Genomic DNA, 20,201 nt, shown 5'->3' with positions numbered 1-20,201 from the left:
ACAGTGTCTGCCACTCACCCAGGCACAAGTGGGATCTAAGAAGACAAGACCCAAATGTGGGGGAAAAATAGACAATTAAATTGAACTTTAGGAGAGACAGCTAATGGGACCCAGAAGCAGGTTTTAAAATACTTTGCTAGATCTGTTTGAGGAACGTATGAAAGAGAAATTTCAGCAGACAACTAAGACCACATAGAATTTGAATTCTAAATTCTAAAAGATGCACTTCAATGAATAGGCTCAACAGTTACTGAAACACAGCTGAAGAGTGGAAATAGTCCTGGAGAGAGTTTCAGAGACAGGCAGAACATGATGAGCACTAAAGGTGAATGGGAGGCCTGAGAACCAGGAGCAAACAGCAATTTATGAGGAGAAAACAACAAAAGATTTTCCACATTTGGCTAAAGACAATGAGCCACACATTTAAGAACCTATCACGAGTCCAAAGTCTATAAATTTTTTAAAAGCCATAGCCAGACAAACTATAATAAAATTGCTGAAAAATAGACAACAAAACATAAATTCTTAGCCAGGTGCCAGCCAGTGGCTCATGCTTGTAATCCTAGCTCCTTAAGAGGCTGAGATCTGAGGACTGTGGTTTGAAGCCAGACCAGGGAAAAAAGTCAGTGAGACTCTTATCTCCAATTAAGCACCCAAAACACCAACCTAGACAGGCAGATGGACAGACAGACAAAAGAGAAAAAAAAAGAAGAAGAAAAAGAAATAAAAGAAAGAATAACCATAAAGAAAACCACTCGAAGTGGAGCTGTGACTCCAGAGGTTAATAAAGCACTAGCCTTCAGCACAAAAGCTCAGGGACAGCACCCATGCCGAGTCCATGCCCCAAGACTGGCACACACCCACACTCCCCCCCACACACACCCCATACACACACACATGGATTACATTGTTAAAGAAAATAACTGTCATTGGAAATCTAAACTCGGGGGCATAGTCTTCAAAACTGAAGATGAAAAAAATGACACATGTAGACAAAAACTGAGAGACTACATCAGCAGCCACTAGCATTAAAGAGACGCTGAGGACTCAGTCAGGTCAGGATTTGCCCTGACAGCTATGTGAGCAGTGGAGGAGAAGAGAGACTCATCGTGGGAACCTCCAACAGCAAGGGAGAATCTCTAATTAACCGTCAACAAGCCAGAAGTAGTTCTGCGGCTCAAGTGGCAGAGAGCCAGCCTTGAGCAATAGAGCTAAGGGACAGCACCCAGGCTCTGAGTTCAAACCTCAGTACCAGCACACACACACACACACACACACACACACACACACACACACACACACGAAAGAGTGAATAAATGGGGGGAGAGAGAGAGAGAGAGAATGTGCAGCCAGTGCAAATGATGTCCACCTCAGTGGACACTGAGCACATCCATGTCCAGTGTCTTCATTTCCAGTGATGTACTTTTCAGCTGGAGAAGAGTCCCTGACCCTGGGCCTCGTCATTCCTGCTTGGCATTCCAGTTACTCTCCAGTCACCAGAGATACAGCCCAGATTTCCTCTGGTTCCACCCACCTCTTCATCTGTACTCATTTATTCAACAAGTCGGTTGAGCACCCGTGAAAATGTCCAGCTCCATGCAGGGCCCTGGGCCCACAGAGATGAATGGTAGACAAGAAAAACTAAAGAGGAGGGGAGAAATTTGCAGAGCCAAAGTCAGGATTGATTTCCTTGCCACAGACTTTGCACTAAGTATCCCCAGCTCCCAACAAGAAGTAATTCATAGGAATGCACCGCAGTGTGCAGTCTTTCTCTCTAGTGATATACAGTGTCATCACCACTTGGGAGTTTGATCTTATATCCATGCACCCCTGTTGCCATTTTCAAATTCTTCCCTTAACTGTTCTTCTTTTTTGCCTTTGTCACTAACAATATCTGGATTCATGACAGCTTTGTGTGTCTTCAGATGCCAGCCTGCATCACTCTGCAGCGAGGAGAGTCTGAGCTTAAGGTAAAGGTGCTTCCCACATTAAACACAGCTACTGTTGGGGTCGGGTTAAAGGCAAAGCCTCAGTGCGCTCAGGGAAAGGGGAAGGAGGCTGCAGCCTCATGCACTTCCCTTGCCGGTCCCCACTGCATGGGTACCCAGTGATAAACAGAGGGCAGAAGGCCAAGGCAGATGCCATCCAAGGCTCCTCCCATCATATGCTCTTCTTGTCCCTTCCATTGCCAAATCCAGGCCCCAGCAATAATGTCTGCATATTTCTGTATCACAGTCTAAACACTTGGAAGGAAAAAAGAAGATTTCTACAGAGCAACAATCAATCACATGTTTGTATAATGTGTGGTCAAGACACATTTTTAAAATACTGAAAGACTGGTTCAACATTTCTATTATGAACATAAAAGCTCAATTTTCTTTATTGCAGAACATATTAACATAGGGCCTCGTTTTTTAAAAAAATATAATAGTGAACAAAAAACCCTTCTGGAGAATAAAATTCTATACAGAAACCATAAAATAACATTTAAAAGACCATATGGGCTAGACACTGGTGGCTCACATCTGTAATCCTAGCTACTCAGGAGGCTGAGATCACATGGGTTGAAGCCAGCCCTGGCAATTTCAAGAGACTCTTATCTCTAATTAACCAGAAGAAAGCTGGAGCTGGAGGCACGGCTCAAGTGGTAGTGCTCCAGCTGTAATCACAAAAGCCGAGGCAGAATCTGAGGCCCTGAGTTTGAGCCTAGCACCAGAATTTTTATTTAAAGGCCATTATCAGAGAGTGACAAACGTTGTCTGTCAATAGGTCCTTCTAGCTTGGTTTTTTTCATTAAAGAAACAAGTACTGAATGCATGCAAGTATTTCAATAAGCAGGTTCATATCGGTGGTCTCAGCCTCAGGAGGTCATCAATGGCTGGGGATAGGTGGTAGCTGTCACAGCGAGAGGGGGCTGACCCTAGCACTCAGGGGATGGAGACCTGTGTTGCTGGAAAATGTCCTACAAGCAAAGACAGAACTTTCCCCCTCCTGCGCCTGAAACATTAGCATCACAGTGTACTAACCTGCCTTGAATTTTTCTTCTTAAATAACTGTAATGAACCAGATGGCTTATAACTCAGTAAGTACGAACAACCCACCAGTTTACGCAACTCCTGCTTTTGGTTTTGTTTTGTTTTTTTCATTTAGATATGCAAACAGATGTGTGTTGTAGTTTTGAAGACCACCTTTGAATGGGAGAAAAACTTGCCAAAAACTAAGTACATTCAACTCATGTCAGTGTGATATAATTCTATTCAGCCTCAGAACTGATAGTTGCTTGGGAAACAGATCAATGTGTTTTTAATCTGGGAAGCTGTGCTGGGCTCCATCTCCAGGTTTCATCTGAAGGCTGAGTCGGGTATGCTGGTGGGAGAAAAGGAGAAACTTCCTGTTTCTGGGTCAACTGTACAACAACTAGGAGTTAGGCCAAACGGAATATGGGGTGGGGAGTGCAATGGTCAATGTAACTGCCTTGTTAGGGGGAGGCAGAATGTAGAAGAGTCACGTCTTGCAGGGTGTGACAAGCTGGCAAGAAGTGCTGAAGGCAATCATCAAGGTTGTATTTAATCCCAAGCAACGAATGCAACGAGTGGGCAGGACTATTATGAGTCCACTGAGAAACACTCTGAAGACAAAAGCCACATTGGGCCGCTCTTTCTCATCCAAGTCACAAATTCTCTTATGTTTTCCCCATATCTGAAGACGCAGTGAACGCTGCCTTCATGAATCATCATTCCGACCCTTACGACTGGGGTGGAATCATTTGATCTTTCTTGACTATAGGGATTGTGTGTATCATAACCACAGCACAGCTTGAGCCACTTAAAAAAAATCTTTAAGTCCTAATAGTGTACAAAAACATCCTGGCCTTATCTGAAATCTCAACATTCTCGGGAGAAGCCACAATCTGTGTAGTGTGTTCTCCAGAGGGATTCGCAGGGTCATCCAATTCTGCTGCTTACATCAAATAATCGTTTGGCTTAGTTCTCTCATTGTTCCTCAAACTCTCCTCACCCCACACCCAGGCTCTCCCATTCCAAATTGACAATTCAACCTCACTACACGCATTTCTGCCAAATGCTGCAAGTTAAACCCTCAGCCTTCAGGCTGGCCTTCGGCAAGGTGGGAGCTGAGATGGGTCCTCCCGGGTGGGTGTCTCTGCACTTCTGGATCTATTTTCTTTTGTGTGTGATCTCACGAAGTTTGGGGCTGGAAGTGGAACGTCAGCAGTTTTTAGAAAGTAATTGGCCTTGTAGGATATTTTCAACATGATAAATGGGTTTCAGCCAAACAGAAACGATCGTGAGAAGGGAGAATACAGACATGGAAAGAATTAAGCCCTTGTATGAGGACACTTAGAATCACAGGAAGAGAGTCAATGTACAGAGGGTGAAATCGAAGTGGGCTTTTCACAGTTTGAAACTACCTCTATAAACTTAGAACAAAGCACAGTTGTCTCCCATCTAATTTATTCATTTTACAAAGGAAACCAATGGTGCAGATACTCCAATGCGCTCTTATAAATCACTGCCAAGAAAATAACATTTAGAAAGGAAAAGCGCTCAGAAAAAGGCAACACATACCATTAACCAAGAGTGCAGAAGAATGCTAAGTAATGAACTGTGTATGTACTTTGAGCCTTTCTGAAGACAGCAAAGTCCTCATGACTTTCGAGATCCACTATGTGAGCCCAAGAGGCTGACACTGAAAAGAGGAAAACAGAGGAAAAAGTAGGTACATGGCTGTGGGACAGGCTGGACACTGGGTAGGAAGAGCTCAGGCCAAGAACAGAACAACGGCACGGAGTAGGAAGTTGGATACATGGGAATGTGCCCATCCCCAAGGGAAATGGGGTGGTAGTGAGGAGACAGATAGAGAGACAGAGCGCAAGAGTGCTTATTCAATCATTTTTGACAATCTTTTTCTAAATATGAAGTCTGTGTTTCTTTAGGGTCAGGGTGACCACTGGCTCCTTCACTTGTTGGTTGGTAGGTGGGTAGGTAAAACCCCCAAGCTTCCAGGGGGTGTCTGTCTTTGGTGTTAGTTCCTCATGCTGACCTGTGTGTATCACTAACGTAACATCACACAGATCAGGTAGAAGAGCACTGCCACTGCCTGGTCACCATGTAGAAAGTGTGCAAACGTGTTTGTAGGGCTCTCCCAGGAGAACCTGTCTTTTCCCTGGCTAAGGTGGTCTTTTGTGATGAAGAGGAATGAAAGGCCATAGAAATCCACTGAGAAACAGTAAAGTGTCAGAGAAATGTGACCGCACACACAGCAGCCGTTTGCTAAAACAGGTCATGACATGTTTTTAAGAAGAAAAGAATCACAGAGTACTGCTGTCTTGAAGACTGATTCTAGGATATCAAGCAAACCTTACCTGACCCTGGCTCTTGGAGAACATTTAGGGTATTATGTTTTGATCAAGGTAGGTAGGTAAACACATAAATACACACATACATACATATATACATACATAGATGGAACCAGGGATTGATCTAAGGGCTTGTGCTTGCTAGGAACTAGCAAGAAAAGACATCTGAGCATCTGTTACACAGGGAGCATCACGGTCCCATGGCTAGTGACTACAATAATGGCAGTTCTACGTCCAAGTCCCGTCCATTTTACCTCTATCACATGGAGGCCAGGGCTCATCCATATCCAGCCCTGGAGTAACCTCCATATCAGCAGCCGTGAACCTCTCCTGAGATCAGGGGGCGGGGGAGGGGAATGCGTTCATACAGCCGAGGTAGACGCTGGCCACCTCCGCCTGCTCGTCTTCCATTCTACTCAGACAGCAGCTGAATCCACAGATCTCTGGCAGACTGGCACTCTTCTACTTGATCTTTGTGATATGGCCTGGCTATCTCCTCCTCCTCCCAGTGCTAAGGATAGATGCACCCACCCTAGGCCTGGTCTGTCACTGTATTCTATACCTTTGGCCACATCAACCCTTTAATGTGTAGGCAATGTCCTCAAATTGGTACTTAGGCCCTCAATTCAGAACCTTGATTGACATCAGTGTGTGCAGCTGAGGTTGCTGGGAGGAGATGCACATCTGTTGGCAGCCATCTTGCCACCATGAAGTCACAGTCATGGTGACATTGGTGCTGTTCCTAGAGAGGTTCATCCATGAAGCTGGCAAATGTCTTGGGAATTCTCAGCTTTGTGAACAGGACAAACAGAAATTCCCAATTTTATCCACACAGGCTGTGCCGAGGTCTCTTTCACTGGCAATCAAGAGTCAGTTTATTTATTAGGAATTCTCAACATATGGATCATCGGTCTCTGAGTCCATTCCAAGAAAAGGGCTTGGATGGTGAGCTTAGTCAGTCCAGAGAATGGAGATAAAATTGAAGAGTTCCTGTCACATCGAGTGCAGCCACTGAGTGGACTGTCTCGGGAAGCAAACACAGACATCAATAGGCAATTCATCTTTGGAGGAGATGCCAAGAAATTCAGTTTGGGCAGCCAACAGCTAGAGAAAACGGTGTAATACCTGGCCCAGCTGGTGTGAGAGAGGTCTCAATATGTACTTGAACTTGTAAGAGCTCAGGAGTGGTAGGCGAGGACTTTGCGCTAGGGTGGTAGAGGGGACAGGTGGACTCCTAGAGTGCACTGAGGGGCCAGAGAGAGAACACAGTAAAAAGGAGCCCAACCAAAGAGAGCCTGGGGAGTTGCATACATGTGGAAAGCTGGCGGGGAATAGAAGGGGAGGGAGAAGATGGAGGATGGCGTGGGGAGGGGCAGGATCCTGTCCCCCAAGGGAAGAGGGGCTAAAGATCAAACACTGACCAATGATGGCATGTGACGGAGCTGCCACAAAAGCCCCTAAAGAACAGTCCTGTATGTGAGAGCCACAATCACCTGCCAGGGGAGAGGCACTCTGAACCCCATGGGGACCCTTCCAGACCCCGTTCTCCCTCCCTTCCTCTTCATCTGGCTGCCCATTTGATAGCCTTTATCAAATTTTCTATCACCACGAGGCGAGCATAAGTATGTGTTCCTTCAAGTTCTGGGAGCCAGCAGGGCAGCTGATCTGAAAGAGGAGGTGATAGTGGGGATCCCAGACCTGCAGCCACACTGAAGAGGAGTGGCGTTGGGGGAAGCCATGTTTGGTGAGTTGGGAGATACATGGTGTGTGTGTGTGTGTGTGCGCGCGCGTGTGCGCGTGTATGCATGCGCACACATTTGATGCATTGGGAAGCAGGTATCTGATGAGGCTACAAGAAGACATGGTAGAGGCTGGGAGGAAGCCCTGGCAGAACATAACTGGGAGACAAGGTGCCAGCAAGGTGGGCTGGTGGTGGGATCTTTCCTGCCCTCCGTTCCTCTGCCCAACCCCGGAATTACAAGGCCTGAGTGGAGACCTGACTGTGCCGCTGGATGGATGGGATCAAATTCAGGCACATATCTCTTTTCCACAAAGCAAACGTGGAAGGAGGAAGCCTGTGTGCAGCCGGGTGGTCCTGACCACCAGGCCCGCGGATGTGGAGACTGGGGAACAGCGGAGCTGGGAGGGCAGAGAAGGCTGCAGGGATGAGGAGGGCCTGTGGCGGGCCTTTCAAGGAGAGGGAAAGAATAAACAAGCAGAAACTTCTTCTGAACCGCTCATTCTGAATTTATTATAATTAAGCCTAAAATTTAAAACCAGCCGGACACCAAGGCTGTGGCTGGCTCTGTTACACACAGCTTGCCTGTGGTGGTTGCTCTTCCCCTGCTTCGGAGGTCAGGATTCTCTTCTTTCCTTACAGAACTACCAATGAATCTTGCTGATTTGGTAGGTCTGCGCTTCTGACCAACCCGAACCCGCTCCTTTTCACACAGGTCATGTGTGTGCACATGTGTATACACACATACGTATAGCTGCATGTAGACAGGCAGATGCTCAGAGTCTGCAGACTTCATATTTTCTTCTTTCAAGTTTTCAAGACACTCCATCCTTTGCATGCATAAATTAGCCACTTCTGTTCGAGTGAAGACAGCTTCCTGTGGTGTCTGCGGGCAGAGCTCTGGAGTGGCTCAGTTCAGAGGCTCAGGTGTGAGGGTGTCTCGTGGGTAGTGCAGTTGGTGTAGGTCCATCCCCGGAGGGCTCCTCTGGGACTGCAGGATGCTCTACAAGATGGTGCCTGCATCGCTTGGCAGGCTGGTGCCGCGGTGGCCGGGCCTCAGCTGTCCACATGGGTTCTCCACCGGGCTACCTGGCTGGCAGCTGGTTACTGCTCAGTGTGAGCGAGAAGACTGATTCCTTTCACGCTTAACCACAGGCCCACCCACTGCCGTTTTATTCTTGAGGGGACCCAGACCCGTGACTCAATGGAGGAAGGGGGGTTGGAAGAGCCAGGCCCGTGAAGGAAGGCTCTTGAATTCAACTTTGAAAATTCAAAGTATGCTAACTGGAAAAAACCTCTCACCTGGAAAAGTGAAGACTTTATGAGGAAGAGCCAAAGGTGTGAGGAGACTACACAAAAGGGAGACAGAGCGCAGAGGTCGTATCAAGAACATCTGCATCAAGGAGGTGCTGACCCTACCCATTTTCCCACTCACCGCTCCTGGGACTGCCCACAGGAGCTCCTACTGTGTGCGCCCGGGAAGCCTGGGAGGAGGATAGAAGACATCACAGGAGCTCCTACTGTGTGCTCTGGAGAAGCCTGGGCTAGAGGATGTGTGTCTCCTTGGAGTGTTCAGTTGGTAAAATAGACATTTTGCAGATAAAGAGAATGGTGAGGTAGAATGAAAGGAAGGAAGAACAAGGTGAGCCCCCTGCTGGCTGACTTAAGGAAGGGGCTTCCTGGAGGAGGTGCTGGGGCAGAGGTACCAAGGGAGTCCAGTGGATGAGGTGGGAGAAGATCTGGAGGAGGGGGGGGGGCGGTCTGTGGATGGGGTTTCCAGGCTCTTCTGGAGGTAAGGGAGGAGACAAGTTGGTGTGGAAGATGAGATCCCCGTCTGGCCCTGAACAGCTTCACATGGGACTGGGTGGAAGTAGAGATATCACAACTCATGTTAGAGCCAGAGGGACAGGACAGACTCCCTCCCCCCTCTTTCCCTCCTCCCCCCTGACCAATGTGAGAAAAACAGGCTGCTGGCAAGGAAACCAGGAGACCAAATGCCCCAGGGGAGGCCTAGAAGCAGCGGCTAGAGTCGGTGTGGTGTCCCTGAGCTTTCTTTTTGCTCAAGGCTAGCACTATTTAAGCCAAAACTTCATTTCCTGCTTTTTTGATGGTTGGTTGGCTGAAGAGTCTCATAGTCTTTCCCGTCTAGGGTGGCTTTGAACCATAATCCTCAGCTCTCAGCCTCCCCAGAAGCTAGGATTACAGACATGAGCCACCCACACCTGGCCGGGGCCCATTATTTATAATAACATTTTCCATGACTCTTAATTTCAAGCTGCCTCTAAAATAATAATTTTTTAAAACCCCAATCATCAAATATTACATGATTGCTCAAATACCTGCAGGGGTTCCCAAAGGTCTTCAGTTGAGGATTTGGGATGCCCACATTTCACCTCAACTATCTCCATGCCCTCCAGAACCCTGACAGTATCTTAGTTGTCACGAGAACTGCACAGGCTTTTGCAAACACGAAAACTGACAAACAGCAGAGAGCCTGAAGATCCTTTGTGGACGGAGAGAGTAGGGGGCTGACTGGATCAATGTCCCTGCCCCCGAACCAGAAATACACAGCAAGGAAATGGTGAGAGAGGTGCTCCAATTTTAGCAGTTTCAGATAAAATAGTGAAAAGCATTTGCTCTCATGGCTGTAGGAAATGCTTGCAAGGATTTGCCTTTGAGGTTAACGAGCATAATAGGCCAATTCTGTGTGTGTGCTGAAATTCTTGGAATTTGAAAGTATGGGCAGTTGTAACTGGTAAGGTTTCACTGAAAAATGTACATGTGTTGTCTTTGAGCAGATTTACTTAACTGAAGACATACATTTCCACCGCTTCTGGACGTTTATTTTATAGGAAAAGACCTTTCAAGCTTCTCCAACTTGCTTTCCCACCTGCCAACCCTGCCTGCCAGCTCTTTCCTCCCAATGCCCGCCCTGCCAAAGACACGTCTGCACCATCCTGTCTGTCCCAACAAAGTGGGACAGACCCTGCGGACCCACTTTGATGTTCCCTATCTGACTTCAGAGCGCGTTCTGGTCCTTCCCAACTGGCAGCTCCTTTATCATTGGGGCAGCTGCAGGATGTGGTGTGGAGCCCAGAATACAGGTTTGGTACTGGCAACTGAAGGTGACCAGCATGTGCACCCATTCCAGGTGCTTCCCCAGAAAGGGGAAGCATTCTGCATTCCCAGAAAGGCTTCTAGACTGGCCCACGTGAGGCTCAACACCTGCCAGGGAGCAGTAGGTTGGAAAAGCCAGCTGCTGGTCTCCATCGAGCCCATCTTGATGCAACTTCAACAATTTCCCTGAAGATCACACGGATTCCTAACTTCCAGAACAGCCGACGTGGGAAGGAGAAGATGGCCAACTTTATTCTTGCTGCTCCTGCCTGCAAGGACACAGGCCCCAGCAGGCTGGGGCCCAGCGGACTGCAGCTACCAAACAGCCCATGAATTTCTCACAGAGATCTGCCTATGTCAAAGAACAACTAAGACCAGCCATCATTTGGCAATACAAACACATTCCTATGGGCTGAACAGGCAGGACCGAAAATTATATCCCCCACTGGTCCTGTTTTGAACTATAAAAGAAAGGGCAGGATTTCAAAGGAGCAATGACAGAATTTCCTCCCCCCTGGAGGGCCCTCAGCTCTTCCTTGTGTTTGCACAATGGAAGGAGTGGAATGAGCAGCAAAACAGCTCTGAAATGCAATCGCTAGTTTTTATGCATTTCTAGCACCCAGCACAGGGTTTGGCACATAACAGCTTCACAATAAATACTTGGTTACGTGAACATATAGAAAGAACTCAACAGAAAAGTAGGATAACCTTCCATTGGAGGTTCTTCCCCCCTTACAACGTATAAAACTCTCCCATGAGGTTCTCTGAATGGTATCTTGGTTCCAGGCTCCACCAGCCTCAGCAGCTGAGCTGGTTTTGTGCCATTTCAACGTTGGGGATCAAATCCTGACCCTCCTTTCCCATACTCTGAGTTGCACAGGGCTTATTCAATAAACATCTATCAGAGAGAAGATGGAAAATACAGAGAAACAGTGAAGGTCAAAGAGAGTATTTTGCCAAAAGGTATGGTATGCTCCCTGGTGATAGAAAAATGTGTTTTAATAGATACACAGTATATTTCATTTTAGTTATTTATATTCATTTTTATGTGCTTAAGAAAAAAATCAGTAGGTAATCACATAGTACATTAAAAACAGCAACGTGGTTCTTTTGTATGCTCTTGCCCCTATGGTTTATCCCGTTACCATTGTACTTGATTTTGTTTCCTGGTATTGTATGTATGTTTATCTGAATAGTGAAGGGAAGAACAAAAGAATGGTGAGACAAAGCACAAGGGGGAAGCAATGCAACAGAGCTACTCACAAGACAGTATGATCTGTACAACTTGGGGGGGTTGGGGGGAGGAAACAAGAAAAATGAGAGAAGGGGTAACAAGTTTGACAAGAAATGTACTTATTAAACCCCTCTGTACATCACCTTGACAATTAAGAGAAAGAAAAAAAGGAGTAGGTATATAAAGTATGCACCATTATGTGTAGCTGTTTCTATAATTAGTATTTTGCCAGTGGGTCATGACTTTATTGAAGTTTCTGAAACAAGGATATAAAATATGCCATCTACACTTAAAGCCAGCACCTGGGCTGGGAAGGTAGCTTAGTGGTAGATGTTCGCCTAGCATGCTTGAAGCCCTGGGTTCGATTCCTCAGTACCACATACATAGAAAAGGCTGGAAGTGGAGCTATGGCTCAACATGGTATAGCGCTAGCCTTGAGGGGAAAAAAAAAGACAGCATCTTGCTGTAAAGGTTGCCTAAAGAAAACTCCTATGCAGTTCAAGAGAAGAGGGCTTGTTGAGAGAGAGAGAGAGAGAGCGCGCACACAAGTGCAATCCTCCAGCTGCATGAGATGAAGTCTGGCAGGGAAGGAGGGATTGTGGCAGGAGAAGAGAGATTACACAGGGGAAGGTGGGGAAGGAGCATGGGCACAGAGGAGTGGAAGTGACCTCAGAAATGGGGACCTCAGAGCCTGGGGGACCTCTACTGCCTCCAGGCGTGCCAGTGGTCTGGGTGACAGGTGCTGGGTGGGGACTTCTAGGGTGCTTGGGCAGCCAAGGGGAGGGGCCATTTCTCCCAGGGGGACCTAACAGGTGCTAGTCCATCAGTGATGGAAACTGTTGTCTGTGCTGTACTTCTGAATCTGGCTGTTCCAGTCATACAGACTCAAGAGTGTTCTACGCACAAGCCCTCTGTCAGGTAAGGACGAGGAATCCTAGAGCTCTTGCTCTCTCTCAGATCTCGCAACTCTATTTTGGTTTCATGACCAAGCCTCCACATTATATGCTTGGGAGATTAGTAGGTTCAAGCAAAAAAGAGGACCTTTTAGTACCTTTGCCGAATAAAAAGTGCATGAGAAATTGGTTCTGCCAGTTGAGTAAAAGGCTTTAGTGTGTCACTTTTAGGAAAAGGTAAAATTAATTTCAAGTAATTAGCAGAAAGGCAGCCTTGAGGCCTGGATCCGCTCGGGGTGCACAAAACGCCAGAGGAAGGCGGAATGCTGGAGCGTTGGAGGTGGCTATTAAATGAACTTTTTTTTTTAAGGGAAAGAACTTAATGGTTATACTTCATTCCCAAGGACTGATTACTAGAAATAGTTCTACCTTTTTGTCTCCACAGCAATACAAAGGATTATTTGTTTTCTTTCATACTATTTCTATAATTTTTATGTGGCAGCATGATGACTCAACTATACCCCAGCATTTGAGATTTTGTAAACCTTTGCAGAGCATATACACACGTGTATATGTGCACCTCCCACATCCACATGCCTGCATGCATTTTCTATGCCCTGTCAGCTGAAGGGACCTGGTAGCTGTGAGCAGAGCTAATGACTACGCCTTTGTTTCTAATACCAGTCCCCAAGGAACCAGGACCCCATGGAGAACTGACTCATTTAGGACAGACCCAGGAAATATATCAAATGAACTCAGCACATCTCATAGCTATAGAATGGAAGTAATGACCATCCCTTTCCACTTCTCCCCTCTGTCTCTCTCTCTCTATGCCCCTCTTCTCTCTCTTTTTCTCTCTTCTTACATTTTTCTTTCTTTTTTCATCTGCTCTGTCCTCTCTTTCTGTCTCTTTGTTCCTGTTTCTGTCCTTGTCCTGTTTTCTCTCTCTCTCTCTCTCTCTCTCTCACACACACACACACACACACACACACACATCAAAGGTTCATAGGAACCAACTGAAAGAACTCTAATTGTCAAAGCAGAAACAATTTGAAAAACTAACCAAAAGAGTATTGGGTTCTAACTTAAGGCACAAAATAAATAGCTACAAGACCATAGTTAGAGAAATAAATGATTAAATACATAAAGAAATAGGGAAAATGACATGAAACATTCCTCTCCCTGGGAATCCCACTGGTTGGAAGCCAGCCTGTGGACAGAAAAGTCCATGAGACTCTTATCTCCAATTAACCACCAAGAAACTAGAAGTGTCCTTGGTGGCAGATGTTATGGTATCTTTGGAGGGCTGGGGAGCAGAAATGGAACAGGCTACATCTGTCCTCTAAAGATGCAGAGGAAGAGGCAAACATTAGGACTTCCTGGCCAGTGGGGTCAGAGATGTCTCTACCTTGCGTTACAATTTCGTGGGAGAGGGGACAGATGTCAATCCTACCTTCCAATGGTTATTATAAAAGGAAATCAGGGAAACACAATGAGGCAGGGTCCACTGTGAGTGCACTGGGCAGTGGGAAGGACCTGTAGTCCATAAGAAGGGGAAGATGAACTCTTGGGGTCAGAGTAGTTAAAGAAGAGGGTATGCAGCCATTGTCTGAGAGGGCACCCTGGGGAAGTACAGCACATAGCGTGTCTGAGGGGTGGATTCTGTGTGGAGGAGCTCACTGCTGCTGTTACTCACTGAGCTCTAGGCACAGCTGGACGGGGAGGCAGTGGGAAGTAACATTTCGAGTGTGGACGTGACATTGCCAGTGGAGGCCTGGGTCAGAAGGAGGCTTGCAAACAAACTCAAAAAGGAACCATGAAGGAGTAAACTGCGAAGAGCAACAAAAACAAAGGATTAAAAATGCACAAGAAGCAAGAGAGAAGATGGTGGGGGGCGGGGTAGGAGGGTTTAGGCCAAGAGGAGAGAGAATTTCAAGGAGCACGAGTCGGGGTTGAGATAAGTCAGATGAAGAAGAACAGGACGGGGCTGGCTGCAGAGGCCACCTCAGGCCCTGACAAGCAGATCCCAGGGAATGCTGGGAGAAGAGCTGGTGGGAGGGGCCAGGCCAGAGAATTGGGGCCACCCCTCTGGGAAGTCTGACAGAGCTTCCTAAGGAAGAGCAGTTGGAAAACAGTGAGTGGCATTGCACAGGGCCGACTGTGCCTCTGTCATTTTAATTAGTTGCTATTCGATATCTGAGAGCTGTCATTTGCTGAGGTAACCTCTGGCTTCCTGTTTGAATCCATTTGCCTTTTACTTTCCATTTCACATTCGATTTCCGTAATTTCACTCTCAAGTGAGAAAGCTGGAAATTTGAAATTTCCTGGAGTATTCAAAGGCTGAGCCCCACGGGGACAATCTGATAATTAATCACATGGTGACATGTCTCCTCTGGTTCTCTGCTTAACTTTTCCAAGATGAAAAATCAGAGACTGGTCCCTCAAGATGTTCCAGACTTCCAATACCACCTTCCATTTGGGTAGTGATGTTCCACTTCCAACATAATTTAAAAGCTGGCATTTTACCTCCTCCTTACAACAACCGTGAGAGGAGGGACGTTGGCAAGCCCATCCCCACAGACAGTGACACAGCGCAGGGACAGGAGGTGGGAGCTGTCCACCTTGCACAACCCTATATTCTTTCCTGTCTCGCCACTCCTTCAACCACGTAAGCAGTGGCAGGGACAGCTTGATTCTTGAGTTAGAAGGGACATACGAATATCAGTTCCAGATGTATTTCACGCACAGAATCGTGTGTGTGTGTGTGTGTGTGTGTGTGTAAGAGAGGCAGAGAGGGGGCGAGGGGAGAGAAAGAACACCCCAGACAGCACCTTTGTCCAAACCACTGGATCAAGTTGATGAGCACTGGCCGCAGCCTGAGTTTCCTTAAATGCTTTAAACCTTGTGTGTTCATTAAAATCACTTGGGGGCCACGTTTTTCCCCCTACAGGCAGGTACCTCGGCCTTCCCGTAAGCTAATGAAATGAACCCTCAGGCTGGACACTGAACTCTGCTATTTCTAAGTTTCCAGAAGACCCTAATACACAGCCAGATGGAGAGCCATGTTCATGGCTAGTTAATGACAGACTGAAAAGCAAATGAAACAGGGGTCCTGTGTCTTGGAGGGTATTTATGGTAGCCGTCCCTCCCAACCATGTAGCTGGGGCCTAAACACAGATTTTATCCCAAATGTCGCGAATCTACAGGCAAATCCTTATGCCCGAGTCTGGGAATTCTTGTGTCTGCCCACAGCAGGGGTTGGCCTGCCAGCCTCTCCTTTGTGACCTTATGGCATGGCTGGACAAAGCTGAGTAGGGGAGTGGTCATTTCAGCCTGTAGATCTCAAGATGGCCTCTCCGGAAGAGAGAGACATGGGAAGGGTGTGGGAGTACAGATCGCAGGGCTGTACAATGGCGGGGGCAGGAGGGGCAGTGGCTACAGACCGCAATGTGGTTATTTTACACTAAGCCTGGACATGCCCTCCATGCTGCGGACGTGAGGTTGGCCTCTGAAGAAGCAGACATGGTGACAAACTAAATCCTTGTTTTTAATCCAAAGAGTTCTGCAGAGGAGCCCAAAGAGACGTGGAGTCCTCTCAGCTAAGTGGCGAGCCCACACTCAAGTGTGCAAACCCTCTGTGCACACTTTTGGTTCCGCCTCGCTGGACCACAGGTAGCCATGTCTCAGAGTCAGCTGCTTCTGTAATCGTAAGAACACCTCCCATGGATAGGAACGTGGCTCACTCTGGGAAAGATTAATTATGCAAAATTGATGTCATGCTTTGTAAAGCCCCATGAATCATAATGTAAATAGGCAACCATCAGAGAAAGCGGCCGCTGGCTGGCACCTGCTCAGCACAGGTGTATGTGGAAGGCGGCCTGTGGGGCATGGTGGTCTCTACTGTTGCTGTGTCACCGCCAGCCTGTCCATCAGCCCAGCTAACCTCCCGTACTGCAGATACCCCCGCCTCCTTGGTAGTCCTCCCGCTCCAGCCTTTGCCCACGTGCTGTCTTCAGGCTGAGTCTCTGACTCTCCATGAAGAAGCAGCCTATCTTACGTCTTCTTAGAAAGCTCTTTCTTGGCCAGTCCTGTCCTGTTGGTCCTTTTTAACACTTATCCCAATCTGGATTTATTTTATTTGTATTTCCCTTTGCTGGAAGGGACAGAGCGGGGGCAGAGTGCTTATCTGTCTTCATTGACTCTAGAGCCGGCACTGGCACAGCAGAGATTCTTAAATAAGCCAGCTGGAAAGAAGGAAGAGGGCTGGGGAAGAAAAGCAGAGCCTTTTCTAAAGTACAACAGGCATGGTCTGCTATAAACACACTCATTAATGTGAGTGCATTTTGTCTGGGTGGAGATCCACTGTGTTGATGTAGTTTGAAGTTCAAATCCCCACCATTGTTGATAACAAAGAGAGTACAGTCACATCGTATTGGAGACTTCTGGTCAACATGAGTACACATTAACCACAACATGCAGCTCTTCCGCAGGGCTTTCCCCTGGCCTGCCACATGTAGCGTGTATTATAACCACAGACATCACATCCAAGTCACAGCTGTTCATTGAGATGAGTCCCTGCGGCATTACAACAAAATTGTTCCCATCTCTCTCGGTGTCTCTGTGTATCTCTGTCTCTTTCTTTCTCTCTGACAGTACTGGGGTTTGAACTCAGGGCCCAGGCTTGCTTGGCAAGGCACTCTACCACTTAAACCACAGTGCCAGCCTTTTTGTATTGGCTTTTCTTTGAATAGCTCGCATTTATGCCCAGCATGGTCTGGACAATAGTACTTTTATTTACTCTTCTCATGCAGTTGAGATGACAGACACTCAGCTATCACTTGAGATGAGGTCGCATTAACTTTTTGCCTGGGCTGACCTCTATGAACCTCCAGACTCTGCCTCCTGAATGGCTAAGATGACAGGACTGAGCCACCACACTTGAGCCCTGTTTTCTTCGGTAATGTCAGTAGTAATGCAGAGTCATTTTAGTGAGGCTTATGCTAGACATGCAATTCTGCACCTTGAGTGGAAGCCCACCAGAGTCAGGAGCTGTTCGCGTGGTCTGGAGCACTATCAGGTAAGGAGTTGGCCCGTAGTGGATATACCAATTCGTGGTCTGGTGTGTCTGGTGAGATCAGCCAGCCAGCCAGTGGCAGGAAGAAGCTGATGTCCGAAATCAGAGCAAACCTCCGATAACCCACACTGGGTCAAGTTCATAATTCCCCACCGCTCTGCACTTTGATTTCCCCGAGCCAAGACCGCTACAACTGCCAGATGGAAGACCGACACTCAGAGCCACACTTCAGATAAACAATACTAGCACACAAAGGATTCTAGTACAAGTATGTCCCACATACTGTACAGGATATACTTACACTTAAGAACAAATCCATCATTTTCCTGAAGTCCTAATTTAACCAGGCATTTTCTGCTTTTATTTGCTAAAGCTGGCAAATCTAATTCCAGAAATAATCCTCATGATGCCTTCCAAGAAACTTTAGGTTGTTCCTTATTTTTATTTTGTAAATATTTTAATTATCCACATGTTCTTTATCAATGTTCTTACATTCCTTGTTTTCTGCAACTATCATCTTTTCTTTGGTATCTTTAAGTTTTTCACCCAGGGAATCCCACCAATACCACCATGATTGACTTCTCCTTTGTATATTCAATGCATAATAGTTTCCAGGACACTGAATTAGTTCCTTTAGCCAAACCCCTAAGCTTTTTTTAAAATATGTAGTTTTAAATTCAAGCTCCTTTTTTCTTTTTGTGCTGGCACTAGGTTTGAACTCAGAGTCTCATATTCTCACTTAGTTTTATTCACTCAAGGTTGGTGCTCTACCACTTGAACTACACCTCCACCTCCAGCTTTGTGCTGGATAATGGACTTTGCTGCTGTTTTCTTTCCAACTGTGATTCTTTTTTTTTTTTTTGGTCAGTTGTGGGGCTTGAACTCTGGGCCTGAGCGCTGTCCCTCAGCTCTTCAGCTCAAGGCGAGTGCTCTACCACTTAAGCTACAGAGCCACTTCTGGTTTTCTGGTGGTTTATTGGAGATAAAAGTTTCACAGAGTTTCCTGCCTGGGCTGGCTTTGAACCATGATCCTCAGATCTCAGCATCCTGAGTAGCTAGGATTACAGGCGTGAGCCACTGGCGCCTGGCATGAGAGAATAAACTTTTTTTTTTTTTCTGATCATGGGTCTTGAACTCTGGGCCTGGGTGCTATCCCTCAGCTTTTCAGCTCAAGGCTAGCTTTACCACTTGAGCTACAGCACCACTTCCCCAACTGTGACTCTTAGATCTCAACCACCTGAGTTGCTGGGATTGCAGGTGTGAGCTATCAGCACCCAGCTCAAATGCAAGCACTTTATACATAAATTAAAGATGCAAACAACCCTTCTCATCGAAACCCACATGAAGGTGGCTGCTGAACCTGCTCCAGAAAGCTCGGGCGATTTTCACGATCGCAACCACTCTTTAAAAACAAATCTGCTCTCTATCATGAAAAGTGATCTAAAAATATTTCCACAAAACACGAGGATAAAGCCATCTATATAATCTCTCCAAGAGGCTCGGATTCTTATAGATTCTAACATTTTCTAACGGTTCCTAAAAGTTTTGAAACATAAGAAAGTCAAGTAGACTTAACAGATAAAGCTCACTGAAACACTAAATATAATCACTAATGTTTTTATTATTCATATTACTTTTTGCATCATGGCAGTACAAATGATTGAACATATGTCCAGGTAAAGTTCAGACCATATTAAAACTCAATATGGACTTTTTTGTGTGGCATAAAAACATTTCTATCCATCAACTAAATAAAGCAAAATATTGATTAAATATACATAATTATAAAAATGTATCAAGCATTCAAGCAAATGGAACATTGTAGTTGTATATCTGGTGATACCATGCTGAGGTCCTGCTTGGAGAGTCACTTTGGGTAGATGCAAATACCACTGAGTGACTCATTAGACTTGTTAAGCTGACGCTGGATTGTATTTAATCTTCCCGAGAATGATGCTGTCATTTCACAAGGCTAAGTTAGCATTAAAATGAGTAAAGAAAGCCTTAAATATAATCAACGCAGTTAACATGATTTTCAACCTCTCAGCAGCCCTAAAGCTGAGAGGAAAAAAAAACACAAAAGACAAATAGCTGACCTTTGAGTGGACACTCATTCCTGGGCTCTGAAGATCTCCACTCAGAAGAGAGGTGCCAGCAATTTCGACCTTGACTTCGTAATTTCTTCCTTGATCTGGTAAGCTCACCCCTGAATTAAAAAAAAAAAGCAACCTCATTTTCATTCTCATTGGGAAGAGTTTGGCATCCACAGCTTATTACATAAATCACACAGTGAAAATATTTAGAGGTTGAATAAATCAGGGAAACACTATAATTCATCACATTATGGTTATGAGTTAAAATCGATGATTTCTGTGTCAATCAAGCCATTAAAGTATTGTACCTTACGAGAAACAACTTAACCTTTTCCTTCCAGACCTATAATATGTACTGGGTTATTATCAAAGGCAAGGTATATAATTCAGCCTTTCAGCAAGCAACAGAGCCCCACAAGCGGTGACTTTTTACAATGACGAATTAATGCACTACATAAGATCAGATCTCTATTAAGTCTCAAGGCTTTAACTGTATTAAGACTAAATCCATTGACTGAAGTCCCAGTGAATCTGTTAAACATAATGCCAATTCTCTCTACACTTAAGAAGTCTAATTTTATATGCTTCAGTAAGTGATTTAAAGACAAAATTAATTTGCCAGATCAGAATGACTAGATGGGTTTATGTTTTAAAAAGTCAATGCATCAAGAAACT

The 20,201-nt window shown here is 46.0% G+C and overlaps 1 protein-coding gene across 1 annotated transcript in view; it reads right to left on the bottom strand.

Annotated features, from left to right (window-relative positions):
- The window catches only part of Adam12 (ADAM metallopeptidase domain 12), a 225,752-nt gene extending 206,117 nt beyond the window's left edge, over positions 1 to 19,635 (bottom strand). Inside the window, exon 1 of the mRNA XM_013021993.1 lies at positions 19,530 to 19,635. Within this exon, the coding sequence (XP_012877447.1) occupies positions 19,530 to 19,547 (18 nt within the window). The 5' untranslated portion in view covers positions 19,548 to 19,635. The remainder of the gene's footprint in view (positions 1 to 19,529) is intronic.
- Positions 19,636 to 20,201: the final 566 nt, after the last annotated feature.

Source organism: Dipodomys ordii, unplaced genomic scaffold, assembly GCF_000151885.1.
Source record: "Dipodomys ordii isolate 6190 unplaced genomic scaffold, Dord_2.0 Scaffold58, whole genome shotgun sequence".
Lineage (NCBI taxonomy): Eukaryota > Metazoa > Chordata > Mammalia > Rodentia > Heteromyidae > Dipodomys > Dipodomys ordii.
Note: the sequence above shows the minus strand (reverse complement) of the source record. Positions and strands in the feature narration are given on the sequence as shown.